The sequence below is a fragment of the Cryptomeria japonica genome, chromosome 7, assembly GCF_030272615.1.
Source record: "Cryptomeria japonica chromosome 7, Sugi_1.0, whole genome shotgun sequence".
In the NCBI taxonomy this organism is placed as follows: domain Eukaryota; kingdom Viridiplantae; phylum Streptophyta; class Pinopsida; order Cupressales; family Cupressaceae; genus Cryptomeria; species Cryptomeria japonica.
Window position 1 is genome coordinate 108538999 of NC_081411.1, and position 18345 is coordinate 108557343.

General features: G+C 35.2%; 1 protein-coding gene across 1 annotated transcript; it reads right to left on the bottom strand.

The window, feature by feature from the left end:
• Positions 1–5249: 5249 nt before the first annotated feature.
• LOC131045891 (L-gulonolactone oxidase 2) lies at positions 5250–12700 on the bottom strand. The gene is made up of 4 exons (XM_057979556.2): positions 11819–12700; positions 11279–11593; positions 6369–7228; positions 5250–5922 (listed from the first exon to the last, which is right to left on the bottom strand). The coding sequence occupies exons 1-3, from the start codon at positions 12504–12506 to the stop codon at positions 6369–6371; spliced, it is 1863 nt and encodes a 620-aa protein (XP_057835539.2). The 5' UTR covers positions 12507–12700; the 3' UTR covers positions 5250–5922.
• Positions 12701–18345: the final 5645 nt, after the last annotated feature.

Here is an 18345-nt window from a genome sequence, read left to right on the forward strand (position 1 = left end):
ACAAAGTGACATCATTCACATGATTACTCTTTTGCTCCAGGAACCAAGATGGAACAATACTTCAAACTCTAAACAAAAAGGTACAATTTTACATATGTCCATCTTTTGTGTGGAAATTGATTTTAATAATCCTCTTCTAGATTCAATCAAAATTTATCTAGGTTCTTCCTGGATTCAACAACGTGACTACGAAACTCTACCTTTTTGTTGTCGACTTTTTCATGAGTATGTGCAACTTAAATGGAGATTCCCTAAGGTTAACCGAGCTCCTGTTACAAGAAATCATACCTATAACCCTATTCCAAAGGAGGATAAAGGAAAATATATAAGGGAAGATGTCAAGACAATTTTTTTGGGATTGGTAGAATGATGAGTTTTTCAATCACTTTGATGTGTTGGATTCTTTGGCTTAGGAAGGGGTAGTTCCAGCTGATTTGCATTCTAGAGATATGGCTATGTGGATGGATGCTAAGCAAGCAAGAGAGTTGGATATTGAAAATTTATCATCGGTTGGTATGCAAGATCCTCAGTTGTCTTCTAAGGATCCAGATATAGTGATGCCATATGGTTCTATAGAAGAAAATTATGATATTGTTTTGGTTGATCTGGTTAAAGGAGATTTGGATTCTACAAAGTGTAGTGGATCCTCCCAATTTTTAAGCTTGCAACAAAGATGTCTCACAAAATTTCCTCCTAAGAAATCTTCTAAGGGTGGGTGTAGGAAGGATCAAGAGAAAGTCAAATTATTTGGCAAGATGTTGGTGGAATCTAGATCAGCACCATTGACTCTCATTTCTCCCGGTCTCCACAATGAGTATTATGTCTTAGAATGCATGGGGGTGTCATTGGCTAGGCAATATCATATCACGTGCATTCATATTGGGGGGTTTAATATCCCAAAAATGAGGGTACAATATATCAAGCCTATTGGTGAAAATATGGGAGTTTCTAATTCGGGCTATGAAAAAATGCAATATTTGACAAAAATAGGGAGATTTTAATTCAAGTTGTGTATTGGGAGGGGGAGGAAGAAAATGATTCTAGGGGAATATTTTTTGAAAATAGGGGGATTATTTAGTATGCCATGAATGCATGTGATATAACCCAAGCTCACTAAGTGAAGCCCCTATGTTAGAATGTGAGGGAGTTGAATAGAATCCCTAGACAAAAATCTATTAAAGATTTTGTTGGCATGCATTCTCTATATATTGTTGTATTTAGGTTATAAGGTTATCAATGGATGTCATGCTATATTGTGCTCATAGTATTTTGAGTTGGTCGGTGTCAATGTATTGGGGATCTTTATAGCTCTTGAGGTGTGGCTTTCTTTTGAGACCCTCAAAAGATTTCTCTCATTGCAGTGAATCTCTAGTTGATCCTTTATTTCCATGGTTTCCTCAAGCATGGTTATGGGAGAAATTACTCTTATTTCTAACATTTATGCTCTGATTGATCTCCCTGGAAAATATTTTCTTTGGTCTCATGTAAGATATGTTTAGTCTCTTGCTCCTTTTCTTCTTTGAGTTATTGTTGTAGACTTTAATATTATTTTGTTTAGTTTGGAGGAAAAGCAAAGTGGAGTTGCTAGGTTGGATCCCTCTACTGGACTCCTACAAGAAAATATGGAATTACTCCTGAGTTTAACTGATGTAAAACTGTCTAATGGTATCTTTACTTGGAATAACAATAGGTGTGGGGATGAAGCTATTTGTGAGCGGTTGGGAAGATTTATTGTCTCCTACTTTTGGGTTGGGGATAGATGGAGTACTAGTTCTAAGATTTTGGATTGGAGGGGTTTAATCATTGGTCAATCAAATTTTCTCCAATTTCATTTAGTGCTCCCAAGAGCCCCTCCAAGTTAAGTTTCAACTCACGTGGCTTCAAGATTTGCCACTTCATGATTTGGTGGCTACTTGGTGGGGGCAAGGCTCAGACTTGCTTGTGGTACAACAATGTATTCTTTCATTGAAAAATTGTAGTTTTTTAAATACAAGCTTAAAAGGTGGAATAAGCAATTCTTTGGCCACATATCTATAATTAAAAGAACACTTCAAGCACAATTAGATGATGTCACTCACCAAATCTAATATTATGAGTTAATGGAGGGTCTAAGTAGAGTTGAATCTCAGGTGGTCAAGGACTTAGAAGAATGGGAGCTTCGTGAGCAATTTTTTTGGAAGAAAAAGGCTCAAGTTGATTGACTCCAAGAAGGTAACAAAAATATAAATTTCTTCCATAATTTTGCTAAAGCTTGTAGGCATGGGGGTTACATTTCATCTCTAGTAAACTTGGCAGGGATTCAACAATCATCTATGTAGGAGATGTCTTTGGAGGCTACTTAATTTTTTTAGCCCTATTTACTGAGGACTCTCATCTTGGGGGATTTGGTGAGACTTTGGTTTTGAATTGTATTCCTTCTTTAGTCTCTAATGAGATGAATGAAGCTTTAGTTCAGCCAATCACTTTGCAAGAATTTGAAGGGGTTTTTTCTAGGATGAGAAAAGGAGAAGCTCCTAGCCTTGTTTGTTTTCCAATATAATTCTTTCAAGATTTTTGGGATATTATTAACTTTGATCTTTTGGTGCTATGTGGTGACAATAATAAGTATGTGATGCATCTCTTGGCATCATGGGTGGAAGTTCAAAGTTGTGTCACACTTTAGGATAACTTATTAGTATATATGATTTTAAGTATTTTCAATTAAAATTCTATTGTGGCCAAACATATTGTTTAGCTAGATTCAATTTAGATATATTAGAAATGGGCCACAACTTTTCCAACTAGAAGTGTGTTCTAAATAAACATGTAGAGCTATTCTTCATACGCATATCAATATGGGATACTCTTGTTGTCATAGTATTGTACACATATAGAATTGTGAGCATCAATTTAAATAATGATTACAATTTAAAAAGGTCATAGATCTCATCTTATATGTAAGGATGAATTCTTTTTATTATGTATGTGAATTATGAAGCTTTTGATTTCTTAAAAGGAATGCATTTGCAAGGTCAATTTAAATGAATCCTCGATAAATAGATTTAGGTCTAAAGATATGTTTTGATGTATAAGAAAGTAAATTTATTAAGCAAAATTGTTGCCATTGTTATAGTTTCACAAAATTGACACTTCTAAATTAAAATAAATTTTTAAATTGTAAAAATACTTACCATCACCATTTAAAATAGATGAAGAAGTTGAGAAAATACAACTTCGGAGATCCCAAGAACACCTGTTAGCAAAATACCTGTCACAAGAGAAGATTGGAGGCAAAAACACAATAAGGGCTCTGAAAAAGAAGATTATCATTTAGAGAGGGAATCAGTTTATGAAAAAGTACAATACAATGCTTATAAAAGGATATTTGCAACCCTAAAGAAACCCTAAAGGGATAATGTGTATTTACCTACAATATTATTAATTGCCTAAGTTTAGCTTAAGCGTAGAGTATAATAGACTAATAATTAAATAAATAATTATTACCTAATACAAGATAATTCTAACAACCGTCTTAAGATAAACTTAGGGAGTAGCTAAAAAAATAAATGCATGAAGCAAAAAAAATGCAACTACATGAGAAGGGAAAAAATTTGGGTCCCGACAACAAACCCTGATGAGGTACCCAATCACAACCAAATCTCTATGAACCGGAGAAATAGAGAAAACCACGTGAGAAAAAAACTCTACTCCAAAAAGAGATGGAAAAAGAAAGAGAATCACTGAAGCATGAAGAACCTGCAAACATTGTCGAAGAATAACTGTCGATCTGAATAACCTCCACTGAAATAGAAGATGATCGGGTAGAGAAGACTGTAATCTACATGAGTGCCCTCAAATAACACTACTCGAATAAGATGGCAACCAAAGGCAAACAACTGAACTCGAAGATACAAATGGCATAAAACACCAAAGCCTGAAGAGCTAATCCAACGAACCAAGGAAGCATTAGAACAATAGGAGAAACCCCCCCATAATGCAGACAAGGGTGAGGGACAGGTTCACTGAAAAGGTTGAACAACAAGAACTGCATGACGAAGAACCAGGAACATCGAAGGTGCAGAGAAAGTACATAGTGTCATGGAATGAACACTCACTTGACAAACATCATGAGGCTAATGTCATGGAAGGAACACTCACGTGACAAAGGTAGATAAAAAATAAAGGAAAACATAACCCCCCCCATGGCACTTTATAATGTAGTGCATGTACAATAAGGCACAAGATGTGCAAGATCCCAAGTATACAATGCATAGTGGCACTTTATCTCAGTGCGTTTGCAAAAAATAAATGCTTACAAAATGATGTATACAAAGATTAGAAGAGACATAAGACTGGAAATACAGAAAAAACAACCAAATAAGAGACATTCTACTCAAAGAAAGAGATCCCAGGACCTGAAACATCCAAGATATTCACCAGAGTGTTGAAAAGAAAAAAAATGAATAAAGTGTTCTTGGAGAATAATTTGGAAAGAAAACTCATATGAATGGAAAATGCACAGATCAATCTTTCCAACGATATAAAGTTTTCGAAAAACGGAGTTCGGATGCTCAAGTTATGTCTCCTGGAGTGCAAAAAAGAACTTTTGGCTTTTGGCTTTGACAGCAAAAAACACCATCAAAAAAGAAAAATCAGAAGATCAAACCACCAAATCTGAAGAGAGCTCGAAAAGGGCATCCGGACGAAATTAATTTTTTTTTAATGAAATTTTTTTAATGCATTTGCAAGAACAGCCTTACCGATTTTTGTGCCTCGTAAAGTGTGTCAATGAAAAAATCATGGTCTGGATGCCCTTGTCACCGAAATAGGTCGAATTATATATCAAAATGACTAGAAATGCCCTTCGGAAGCTAACGGTGAGGTCTTTTTTGGCCCAAACTGCTATAAAAAAATTTAATGATTTTTTTTGACGAATTTCTCGAAATTTGTGCTAAAAAATGTCTAGAACCCAAATTTGTTGAAATTTGACAAATTTTATATGGAAATGGGGGTTTTTTAGCGTTCTGAGATCAACGGTGAGGTCCATTTGAGCCCAAAATGACCAGAAACAAAATAGCTACCCAAAATTCGATTAAAAAAAAAAAAGCTTTGAAAAAGCTTGAAACCCTCCTCTAAAAAATTTTCTGAAAAATCAGGAACAAGTAGCAGCAGATGTAGGCTCTGATACCATGTTAAATTTTTTGCATTGCAGAATATAGATCTAGCATGAAAGAAGAAACAAAACTTCCAAGAAAGAAATCAAATCAGAATAAAACAAAATGAATGTAATTCTATTAATTCATTGTCACAATTACAATCTATTGAATGCATAGTTTTATACAAAGAACCACCGCATTAGCAATGGAAGAAACAAAGAAGAACAACTGCAAAACTGGTTGGTTACAATGAAAGAGGTGGAGCATGAAAAATTAACTTGTTGTTCACCTTGGTTAGGCTTAACTAAGTGATCATGCAAACATAAGTCTACCATAAGTCTACTGGAGAATGCAATCATTAGTTTATCACCATAAACAAAGGAGAAGACCGGAGTCAGATCCGTGAATTACGAAGGTAACAAAAGTTGTTACGCAAACACCCCCCCTTAAGCCTGACTAAGGAGAAAAGAGGAAAAGGAAAGAGGGAAAAGAGGAAAGAGGGAAAACCCAGTGGGAACAAAACCCCCCCTCACAATTACAACTATATAAAGTGCAGAAGAATATCCTTTGTGATACAAGAAAAGTGTGGACAACTGTCGAATGATAACTGCCATAGTGTTGAGTGAAGAAACTCCTTAAAGGCCAAGATGATGATCAAGATCAAGAATCTGCATAAGTGCCCTCAATGACACTACTCGAACAATGATCAGATAGCAAACAAAAGCAAAACATCTTAAATTTGAAGATGCAAGTGGCACATGAATCTGCATGAGTGACCCCATCGACACTAATCAACCATGTAAAAAGAAGCTGTTAGTAGAAAATACAACTTCAGAGAGCCCAAGAACACCTGTTAGCAAAATACATGTCACAAGAGAAGATTGGAGGCAAAACACAATAATGGTTCTGAAGAAAAAGATTATCATTCAGAGAGGGAATCAATTTACGAAAAAGTACAATACAATCCTTATAAAAGAATATTTGCAACCCTAAAAGTGTGCAATCCTTATTAAATACTTACAATATTATTAAATGTCTAAGTTTAGCTTAAGAGTAGAGTATAATAGACTAATAATTAAATAAATAATTATTAGCTAATACAAGATAACTCTAACAATACATAAACATTTTAGAACTAAAACATATTAGTTAATTTAATTATTTATATCATATTCGGAATGATAGCAATTTGCCTCATGACATTCTATATTATGTTTAATAATAAATCTATACCTATGGAGATGATTTCCTGCAAACACGAGCCTTGTTCCAAATTCTTCCCTCTCCGCAGAAATATCCTTTGTCTGGAGCACAATGTTTATCCTCTCTGCACTTACACATTTTATCCAGAGCGCATCCATCCCTAAATTCCTCCAGTCTTCTCCCTCCGATCCCAAACAACCCATCAGTCCAATCATTAGAAAAAACTTCACTGGGATCAAACCTGTCCTTCACCTTGAGGAATTCCTCCAGGTTTACAGCCCACTTGGCGACACCTTCAAACAAGTGACCTCCGGCTTTCCCCCAGTGTAGTACTCCTCTGTACTTTTCTATTACCATTTGCTCAATTTCTTGAAAAACATCTTCATTCCACTTGGGTATGCCTGCTTCCCTTGGCCGATAAGTTTGCAGCTCCAAAGTCACCTGATCCTCTGCAGGTCCAAGATATGCATCTGACTTCTTCACAGAGCGCATGTATATTCCACCCACTGAACCCCTGTCACACAGTCTTGAGGGTTTCAAATCCCTAATTTTCTTTATGTCCTCAATTGCCTCGTGTAGATGAAACGTTGATACTCTCAACTCCACGTCGAAGAACAAATTAGTGTGTAGCCGTCGATCCCAGAAACAGACTGTATTGTTTTTATCCAAAATCTTGTTGGGAGTGCAGCTCTTGTGGTTATCTTGATAATTAGGGTGATTTCCTTGGCATCCACCAGAGGTTTGCATCCGATGATTGAATCCAATTACAGGGTACCCTGTGAACTGTTTTCCGTCATTCAAGAAGCCACTGCCCTTTGTTGCGGATGAGATCAGCACGTCTAATACCTTGCAGATTTCATCCACATCTTCATTTGCTTGGATTTTGTCATCTGAATGGCAGAACAAAGCAAGTTACAAGTTATACATCAAATATATACACTGAATACATTACCCTAGCTCTGTTTCCCTTTTACTTCAAATAGCCCATACCGTAAAACTAAACACATTTGCCCAAATAGACTGCAGGCGAAGAGGCTAGTTGATGTCTTTAGTGGGTAAGTGTGAAGATCAAAACAAGATTGCCATTTAAACATCAAATATATACACTGTATACATTGCCCTTACACTGTTTCACAAATAGCCCATGTCTAGCAGGCAGCTTCCCATATTCTGTAGAAAATTGCAATACAGTAAAACTAAACACAAGTGCTGAAATTTCGAATCATAATTTAACACAAGTTTTGTGAAGACATTGCAATGGGAGGCGGAGATTTTTTGTGAGAAGAGTGGAGACAAAGAGGAGAGTCTTGGTAGAGAACAATAGGAAAGGGTTTGCAGATTGAGAAAGGACTTCAGACTGCACATGTAAAACAGAGAAGAAAGCAAATTTTGATTGTTTCATTCTGTGTTTATTGTTATTGAATGAGAAGCCATTATTGGCCTATGTAATGCAAATATGGATTTAATAAACCTGTTTTGTTTGTGTTGCAATCTGAATTTAGTCTGTGCAAGAGGATAGAGGGAATTTCTACTGCATTAGTTACAAAGAAAAAAACAAGATTCATATAGCAAATAAATTCAGAAAGATTTTTTTTATATCAAGCTATTTGTATCCATGGTAACATGTGTCTGAGGACATTCTGCCTGTTTTTCAAATATATAAATGTTTTGAAAGAACCAATCATTTTATAAACAACATAATATCAATAAAACTGAATAGAATGGCAAAATGTCTGAAAATGTCCTAGACGGGGCTTCAGATCTAGTTTCAATGAGTAGGGCTTCACGAAGCCAAAAAAAAAAACAAATACCCCACATGATTAATTTGAATTTTTCTTAATAATAGCAGTCTTTAAATTTTAGTTTGAAGATTTCAATGAGCTCATTTAAGATGGGGATTGAATTTTTTTCACTAATTTAATATTGTTTTCTCTCATTTGTAATGAGTACTGGTTAACAATGCTGCTCAGGATCATTTGGATTTCCCCAAGAAGTTGTTCTGGAGTTCTAAAGTTATCCCTAAGGTAGGGATCTTTGCATGGCTAGCTTATCAAAAAAAAAATTTAACTGCAGAAAAATTCACAAAAATGGGGTTTGCAGGACCCTCTAGGTGCATCCTGTGCAAAGCTCAATCAGAGACAGTGAACCACCTACTACTCTCCTGCCCCTTTGCGTTCAAATGCTGGAGATGGCTCTGTGCTAAACTTGGCTTGATTTTAGCCCTTCCAAATGACATTAAATCCCTGTTTCAAAGCTGGCCTATCCCATTCAAGGAGTCCACCCTGAGTTCAATCATGGAATTGTCCCCTTCCTGTCTAGTATGGGAAATATGGAAGGAAAGGAATCGCAGACTTTTCGACAACAAATCCAGAAGAATAGAATCAATCTTGAACTCAGTTGAATCGACTATTGTGGATTCAGTCAACTGCAAGTTAGCCTTCTCTTTGGGCCCGCCAAAAGTTTTTTCATCTTGGGATGAAAGTATAAGGAAAAACTGGTATGGCATCAGGATTCCCCCCTCTTTTGGGCAAAAAGACAATGGGAGAAAGACTGCTATCTGGTCTCCTCCAAGGCCTGGTTGGATAAAACTAAATTTTGATGGTGCCTCGAGAGGCAACCCGGGGCCTTCTGGCATAGGATATGTAATCAGGGATCACACAGGAGCAATCCTTGGGAAAATGGCAAAGCCTATCCCCCCAGATACAAACAACATAGCCGAGTTCAAAGCTCTGTAACTTGGACTGAGAGATTGCATCAACCATGGTTTTAATAACATCTTAGTGGAGGGCGACTCAGAGATTGCAATAAATGCCATCAAGAGGAAAATCACTCCAAATTGGAGGCTGCAGGGAATTCTAGAAAGCATAGTCACAAGCCTGGATAAGATAGACAATTATGAAGCTAAGCATATCTACAGAGAAGCAAATTCAGAGGCAGATGCTCTCTCGAAATTAGCTGCCCAAGGATCTTTTCTCCACAGTTGGGATCAGGAGTATCGTTCTGTTTTTCACTCAAACCATTGCAATTGACATGCTTGGGTCCCTGAGGTTCAACCAGATGCGAGTTTCCCTTCAGGATCTTGCAGTAGCCCTTATCATTTTGCTATAAGGTTAATTTAAACTTAAACATGGCGGTTAAGTTTAACGGTCATATCAATTCAAATTTTATCCCACCTCTCTTGGGAGGGTGGGCCCGTAGTTAAGCACATCATCTAAGTCGTAGTCATGACCTATCCCTTCTCCGATCCTCCTCTCGAGATCGTTGACATATTGTCAAATCAATTTAAGGTCTGCGTGGCCCGTCCGGGTGAGTTGGCTTGACAAGGACAAACATCCTCCGCCACCTTTATTGCCAAATTTATTGAAATCCGGACCCTCATTATTCGGCTTTAAACAGTGTGCCATCTTTCTTCTTTGCATTTGTTTTCTGCATTCCGCGTTCATTCCCTTCTCTCTGCTTTCTATCTCGGAGTCCTTCTCCTTCTCTGTTGCTCAGCTTGCTTTGCCCCTCATGGCGTCCGACCCTCCCTTTGGCTTCATCATGAGCATGTATCCCAGACCCACTTGTTGTTTTGGAGCTAACACTCTAATCTCTCTCTCAGCGTCTATGCGCCAAGTTTCTTTCAAGAAAATCACAGACTTAAGGCTCAAGCGTCTCCTCCTCTTCTCGGATTTTCCCCTCATTTTGGCCATGAAGATGATTTTGGGCAGTGGTCACCTCAACAGAGATGAATATCCTCAAGACAACACCAGCATTTCCTCAAGGTTTGTCGCCTCCCTACTTGACCTAAAACCCGCCAAGCAAGCAGTCTGGTCTCTCACCAAGAAGCTCTTCCCAGAGGAAGTTACCCAAGAGCTCCAGGAAATTCTAAACAAAGCAATTCATGATTCTGGGGCCCCTCGGCCAGGAGATAGAATCCTCTTCAACGCTTATGGAGAACTGATTAAGTATTATCCCTTCCTGCTTGACTTGAAAGGGAAGGATCTGGATAGGCACAGAGTGTTTGCGGGTGTTGGCCTTGGCTATCTCAAATGGCAGTTTCTGGGAGAGGATTCAAAAAATCTTGGAAGGGAGGAGGACCTTATTCAGTTTGCAAGACTCAACGGTATCCTGCCTCCGAAACCAGAAGAGGAAAACCCACATTTGGAACAGGCTAGCAGGGGTCGCCATGGGACTGGAATTGGCCGTGGTAGAGGTCGCCCTCCGCGCAGAGGATGTGGACGAGCAAGGAAGGAGCACCCGTCAGCTGAAGCTCTACAGGAAATTGCAAGCAGAGGCAGAGGCTGAGGTCATCCTAGGAAGCAGCTGCAACAACCTGACATTCCCTCTTCAAGCTAGGCTTTCTGTGGATTCCTCATTTTGATTATTGTATACTAATTATATATGTATATTTCTCGTAGGTTTAATTTTAAGCTCAAAAACTCTGTTTTAGGCAGGTGGAAATCTGCCTCTATCGTTAATAGTCTGTTTGCTTTCCTAGACTATGAAACCCTCTAGTGGTTTAGAAAAACAGCTGAAACATAAGTTTAAAGTTTTTTAGGTTTTGGTGAAATCTCTGTGCTCTCAAAGAGCAGGGATTTTTGAATGTCTGAGAATTTTGTGACAAACATATGTATTTAAACTTATTAATACAAATCTGGCTCTGCCTTTACCGATTAAAAAAAAATCATATAAATTTTTTAAATTACCATCAATTAATTCTATAATTATTTATATTATTTATTTTTCTAAATCAATCATAAATAATAAAATTCGCCAGACTATCAACTTCCATACATATTAGACCTTAAACTTAAACTCTAAACTCTACAAAATTTATGAAATCACCAGACTATCAACTACCATACATTTTAGACCCTAAGATGTTTTTTCAAATATAGATTGACGACGATCAGACAAGCTAATGTTTTTAAGTGGGTCAACGTCAAGATCATACTCACACTGATAAGCACTTGTTTCAACGCTCATAGCTGTGACTGGACTTCCAACTACTGTGTTGAGGCCATCGCCAGGTATATCAACAGAAACAACATGGTTAGTTTGGAAAATTGCTTTCCTTTGTGAGGGAAACCAATTTATATATGCGTATTCACTGGCTCTTAGGAAACTCTCAGCTTCTTTTTCTAGATCATTATCATCTTTCACGATGGCTGAAAATGAGGTCTTGAACATAGGCTGCAATGTGAAGGTTATTTCAGAGATTGCTCCAAGCGTTCCAAGAGATATCTTTGCAGCTTTCAGATCTGAATCTGATTCTATCAACAATACAGAAAGAAGTAACCCATTACATTAATGCCCACACAAAAGAACAAAGTCAGTAGATCTCAAAAGTATAAGCAATCATAACAGAGAAAAGCAAGAAGCTAGGCTATAAAACTGACTGAACAAAAAGCAACCAAAATACCAAAGAAAGGAGTAATGAAACAAGAGGAAAATGGTTAAATTCACATGCAGTACAATTAAACAGGTGAGAGAATCACCACTCAAGGTGATGAGGTTTGCATAGCCTTGGGAAGGAGGTGCAGGGACTACCAATTTCATCCCAACAACATATTCATAAACCCCACTGCCTCTTCCTGACAGACCACTGCCATGGGCTCCAGTAGAAACAACTCCTGCTGCTGAAACTCCATTCCAGTAAATCATTGCAGGCAGAGCAAGTCCTTCCTTTGCAGCTTCTTCAATTACATCATTCATCATTGCTCCAGATTGAACAGTAATTGTCATTGCAGTTTTGTTGATTGCAATTACTGAATTATAGTTTTGGGTGGAGATGATGAGCCCTTGTTTTCCTACACAGGCTAATTTTGATAGACTGTGAGCCAGCCAACTCACCACTCTAATCTTTTGATTGATTTTCACTGCATGGGCAACTGCCTGTATAAGCTCGGATTCTGATTTGGGCCATGCAGCGTTTGCAGCTTTACAAGTGCCCCGGTCATCCCAAATACCCAGAGGATTGAATATCTGGCATCCAGTGCTTAAATTGCTTTCTATTGATAAAGAAGGCATACAGGTCTCACTGTCTTCCCAAATGCCCAGAGGATTGAAGATGTTAAATCCAGGGTTTATTTTGCATTGTATTGATGGAGGAGGCATACAAGCTGATTGCAACCCCGATATAAAATCAAAGAGGAGCACAATTACTAGGAGGGAGCCAGCCATCATAGCATATGAATACAATCACAGAAATTTAGCTTATGAGGAATCTATATAGGAAAAGTTTAATGTGCTGGTGTGCACTTCATGTTCAGACAGGTCTGGATTTTAGAATATGCAGTCTACACTTATTCACTTTTGGACTTTTTAGGGTCATGCTAATGCCAACGTCTTGAATATGCAGAAGTCTGAAGTGCCCTTCAAAGTCTTGAAAATGTCAAAAAATAATTGATTAGTTAGTCTTCACTGCCCTTTTAAAGTTTTGAAAATGGAAAACCTGAATTGTGATTCAGGTAGCTGATAAGTTTCTAAGTTTGGAAAAGGTTAAAAAGTCATTTTAGGCTATACAATATCATTTAGTTGTAGAAATTGTTTCATTTTAGGATAAAAATTCTTCATTGTACATCAATTTTTTTCTACTATTTATAATTAAAATCATGAATCTACGCATAAGTTTTATGAATTAAGATGTTTGAATTACATGAGCAGATCTAATTAGCAAGGAAAGCTCCTTGTTTTTTTAATCTAAAATTAGATTGTGATCATTATCTATTGGAATGTATCATGAGTTTTAAAATGTATCTAATACATATAATTCAATACATCATTCCAAATCTTTGTAACAGATATCAGCCCAATTTAGAAGGTTTAAGGAATATGTGGTAAACATTTTTCAATCTAATTAATCTTCAATATGTCCATTAGATCTATTGGTAAGTGAATTGGTAATTGTCAATTCACCAACAATTTAAAAACCTCTCCTCAAGATGATGAGGTTGTAATTATAAATCAAAACTAAAAACTACTCTAAAATTGTATATTATACAACTTTGCATTTAGAGTTTTTAAAGATTTTTTAAACATGTATAAAAATAAAGCTTACAAATTTGAAAAAATAAAATAAAATTGTGATATTAAACAAATTATATTATATATAATTTGATTAACTCTACACATATAACTGTTTAGAATGATTAAATAGAAACTATTGATCAAATCTATGGATTTTAAGATCTTAGAAAGTAGTAATATCACCTAACATAAGAAAATATGCAAAACAAGAATAAATGAAACACAAAATTCTGAACTTTATTATTCTTTAGAATTGAAAAAATTTAGCCTTGAAGTCCTTTGCAATGATGCTTTCCCAAATATAAATACTTAATTTTAAATAGTTATAAAAAATTGTAATAAGAATAATAATTTTAAATCATTATAAAAAAGGGGCCATAATTATATATTTTGAAATTCACTGATACACCCCATTTTTGAACAATTGAACATGTTATATTTTAATTACATATTTTTTTAATATTAGATGGTACAATCACTGTTATGATTTTCTTATAAATCTTTTGAATACATGTGATTTTTATAAAATAATTACTTTTTGTGTATTCATGTGGATGCAAACATAAATATCAGTTTTGAGTAACTAATGAAATGAGGGTGATCTTATCATGTCATTATTGTTTATGAATTTAACTAACAATTAGAATTGTGCCAGTTTAAGAAATATTTAGTTCTCTCTTCCAATTAACGAGGGGAAGTGTCAATGGGAGAGAGCTATAGATCGAGTTAGATCAACAAATTATATCATATATTTGAAAAGTTACACATACATCACTGTTTTACCTATACCTTTGAAAATCTCATTTTGTGATAAATAATTGTTTGATTTTCCATGTTTAGATGTGCTTAATTGTCTACAAATTTGTCAATGTCTTAGTTCATTGTCTTATGAGTGCTTTGGTCATCATATTTGTTTTGACTGTCAGAGGATCTATCAAGTTGATTTGTTGTTCAAAGTGCATCTTTTGACGTGGAAAACATCATCTTTGTGTCACTAATATTATAGTTGGAATCTGAGTCATCTTATCCAATTTATCTCAATTGCTACTCTAAAATTGGATGGCTTAAATCGCAAACAGTAAGCTTTGACTTCTAGACTTAAAAATGTGAAACACTCAAAATTGACTGACATTCTGTAGACTTAATATATTATTTAATATGTGATTTAATACCGACCATCTAAAATTGAATAGGAAAACTGCCTTATGGTAACCAATTTATATATGCATATTCCCTGGTTCTTAGGAAACTCTCAGCTCTTTTTCCTAGATCATTATCATCTTCCACAGTGGTTGAAAATTAGCACTTGAGCATAGGCTCCAATGTGAACCTTATTTCAGAGAGCTCTCCAAACGTTCCAAGAGATATCTTAGAACTTTCAGATCTGAATCTGATTCTGTCAAGCAAACAGAAAGAAATAACCTATAATAATGCCCACACAGATGAATAAAGTCAATTGACCACAAAAGTATAGGAAAATGCCTCACAAGGATGCAGCTAGACATCTTATCATATGACTCCACTCACAGAAATTTTGCTGATGGGGAATCAAAATAGGATAAGTTTAACGTACTGGTGAGCAGTTCATATTCCGATTTGAGGCCTCCATTAATCCACTGTTCAACTTTATAAGAGTCGTATAAATTTCATCTTGGTAATGCCAAAGTCTTGAAAATGCCAATATGTCCCAAAAAAGAGGTCATTTAAAGGTTATAATCAGTTATCAGTTTCTTTCAAGCTGAAAAATCTTTTAGAAAAGAGTTTTTTTAAATAGAAAACGTTATCTAGTTATGGAAAAAGTTTTATTTTATGATAACATACTTTTAGTATTTACGTGCTAGACTTATAAAATTAGATGCTTCAACTTATACTATTATAGATTCAATTATTGAGGGAAGATAATAAAATTAATTGTAGAGTTTAAATATCTATTTGTTTTTTTAGATTTTAATCTATTAACATACTTATATTTTATAAATAAAATTTATGTAGAAGATTTTAATTTAGATTTGAGTTTTTAACTTATTTTTAAATAAGAAAGTTGGGTGGGTGTCATTGTAGTGTTACGCTTCCAATGACATAACAAATATCGTAACAAATACTTGATTATGAGTTAAGAATTATTCTTTTAAATTAAATCAATTATCTTGGATTTTTTTATTTTTTTTGAGATGTTATTGAAGTTCAAGGATGATGAGTGAGATTGGAATTTTAACTAGACCAAAGTCAAAATTTATGTTTGGTGCTAACATGAAATTGAAATAGAGTTAAAAATCAACCCTCAAGACATTGAACCTTATTATATTAGTTGACTTGTATATTTAGGAGAAAAAATTTGTATGGAACATATATTATCTATTTGTGATATTGTAGAGGAAAAATTACATACCCTTACTCTAATAAAACAACTTGCACAAGAGAAGATTACAAAAGGAAATATATTTCAAATACATGATAATACTTGATAGTAATAAGTCACTTTGAAGGGGCAAAATTTCAAATATCTCCACTAAGAACATAATACTCAATAAATCATTATAAATAACTTCTATCACTTATATATATTATAATTATACCTTGTGATGAAATTTATTGGTCAATCAAGAGAATATTGATAGAGTAATGATTTTATTTAAATTGATAGTAACCAAGGGCTAACCATCGTGCACTATCAAAATATAGTTTATTTATGATCTAGTGGCTCAACATAATAGAGTCAAGGAACAAATTAAGAGTTACTAGATATACTAATAAACAAAAGGATAGAAAAAATTCACAAATCTATTAATATAATTTTGAACTCAAACTATAATTTTAAAATACTTGAAAATGAATCTATTTTTGACAAAGCACATGAGGGGTAGAAGGCATCAAAATTAAGAATAAACATTTTGGAGGAAGGAATAAAGAAGCTAACGATCCAAGTGTACAATTGAATAATGATTTTTGTACCCTCATTTAGAAGACATCAAATCACTTTTACACAAAAAAATAAATAAATCAATTCCACAAATACTAAATAGGTACACATATTTGTCGACAACAATGCAACAAACTGAGAGAGGGGTGAATCAGTTTGCTCAAAAACTTAACTCAACTTAACCACAAATTTTGATCTGATATTAAACAGTGAAAGCATAAATCAACACCACAACAATAACACACATAACATAAAGAATATTGATGTGGAATTTCTAGTTACTTGGGAAAAACCACAGTGGGAACCTAGCCACAATGAGATAATACCTTGTTAGGAGTAAGTGAAATACTACAATGGAGAATGCACATGCATTCAAGCACATTGCTTAGAGTTCATTGGTCACAACAAGGACTACAACCCCTAGGAAGGATCACTACCTTACAGGAAGACTCATTGTCTTACAAAAACATTTGGATTACATCTAGAGAATCATGAACTGGTAAAGTAGTATCTCGTCATACCTGAGTACAGTTTTGGTTAAGCACACAATCTGATCTTTCACACTTCTTCTCACTTTCACACTTCTTCTCTGCTACTAAATGATCATTACATTATTCACACATAGCATGATATATCTCAATGATTATTACATTCATTTATATAAGTCATCAACCTATATTTCAAGGTCGGCTCACCACACGTTACACATTACAAAAATATAACAACACACATTGCAACAATGCATGCAGACGAAAACAATGTCGGCTAAGACATATTTTGGACCTAAACCAACACCGCAAATATGAAACACCTCCAAGAATTATGCCTCGATCATACGCAACATGCTACAATCATCATGTCGGAAAAGAACATGAAGAACACTAGTGGATTAAGGAAAATATTCAATAACATACGTAACGATCAATGTCGACCTTCAATACGCATAGCACACAATCTAGAAATATCCACAAGCAGCATGAATCACACTCCAACAACCACAACATCTCAAATTACTAGAATCACCATCATCTCACTACCAAAGCTCAAGAATATCAACACAATTGACTGTCAAACTGAAAGATTCACTTGCAGATCTCCAAATCATGAACTACTCGATCTAAGGACACACATCAATGTCCCAAACACATCCCACACATTTGAAAACAAAGATATTACAATTCTAGTAATACACATGGATTTACCAAACATTGTCATCACTGAACAATTGAAAAACTAACCGCAATACCGGATCTCATAACTCAATCAATTCTTTGTGCAGACCTCTTAAACTTATGTTGAATCAACTAAAGATAAGAATCTCAAAACCCTTTAATCTACATCAACTCATCTATAACACACTAGCCAAACCAACTTACTTAATTTGATTGCAACACTGAAACACACATAGGAATATGTTGACATCAATGACAACACATCGCTCTATCCAACATTCATCCAACAATCTCCCCCTTTGGCATTGATGACAACATATGAATGTGAAAAATAATCAATGTAAAGAAAGAAATCAACTCTCAACAATCTCCCTCAAAATCACAAAGATTGGCTCCTCCTTTGACAAACAACTCAAATTACAAATCTTTGATTCTCCCCAAATTGCTTTAGGGTTTTTCACATACTTCTCTCTCTCTTTGACATCAATGACAAAGGTATAGAAATCAGAATTCTCTCCCTCTTTGAATTAGTTGAACATCTGAACCACACCACTAGCTACTCCCCCTTAGTAGCAACCACACTCATCAATCTGGATCACAAGATATCCTTATGAAGTGCACTAGATTGATGCAAAACCATGCATCTTAGTTTTCATCAAGAGGTGCAATCACCCCTAACTTCTCTCTGGGATACTCAAAAGTATCCTTAAGCAAAGGCTTCATAAAGATATCTGCAATTTGTTCCTTTGTAGACACATACTCCAGTCTAATCTATTTCTCATTAACCTTCTCTCTCAGAAAATGAAACTTGATAGATATATGCTTATTCTTAGAATGCAGAACCATATTCTTAAAAATGTTAATAGCACTTGAATTATCATAGTATATAGAAATAGGCTCATCA

Coding starts and splice junctions, on each gene's coding strand:
- LOC131045891 (XM_057979556.2), bottom strand. CDS start 12,506: ATGATGGCTGGCTCCCTCCTAGTAATTGTGCTCCTCTTTGATTTTATA. Junction 11,594..11,818: donor AAACCTCATCACCTTGAGTG/GTGATTCTCTCA, acceptor TATTGTTGATAG/AATCAGATTCAGATCTGAAA. Junction 7,229..11,278: donor TGAAACAAGTGCTTATCAGT/GTGAGTATGATC, acceptor TCTGCCATTCAG/ATGACAAAATCCAAGCAAAT.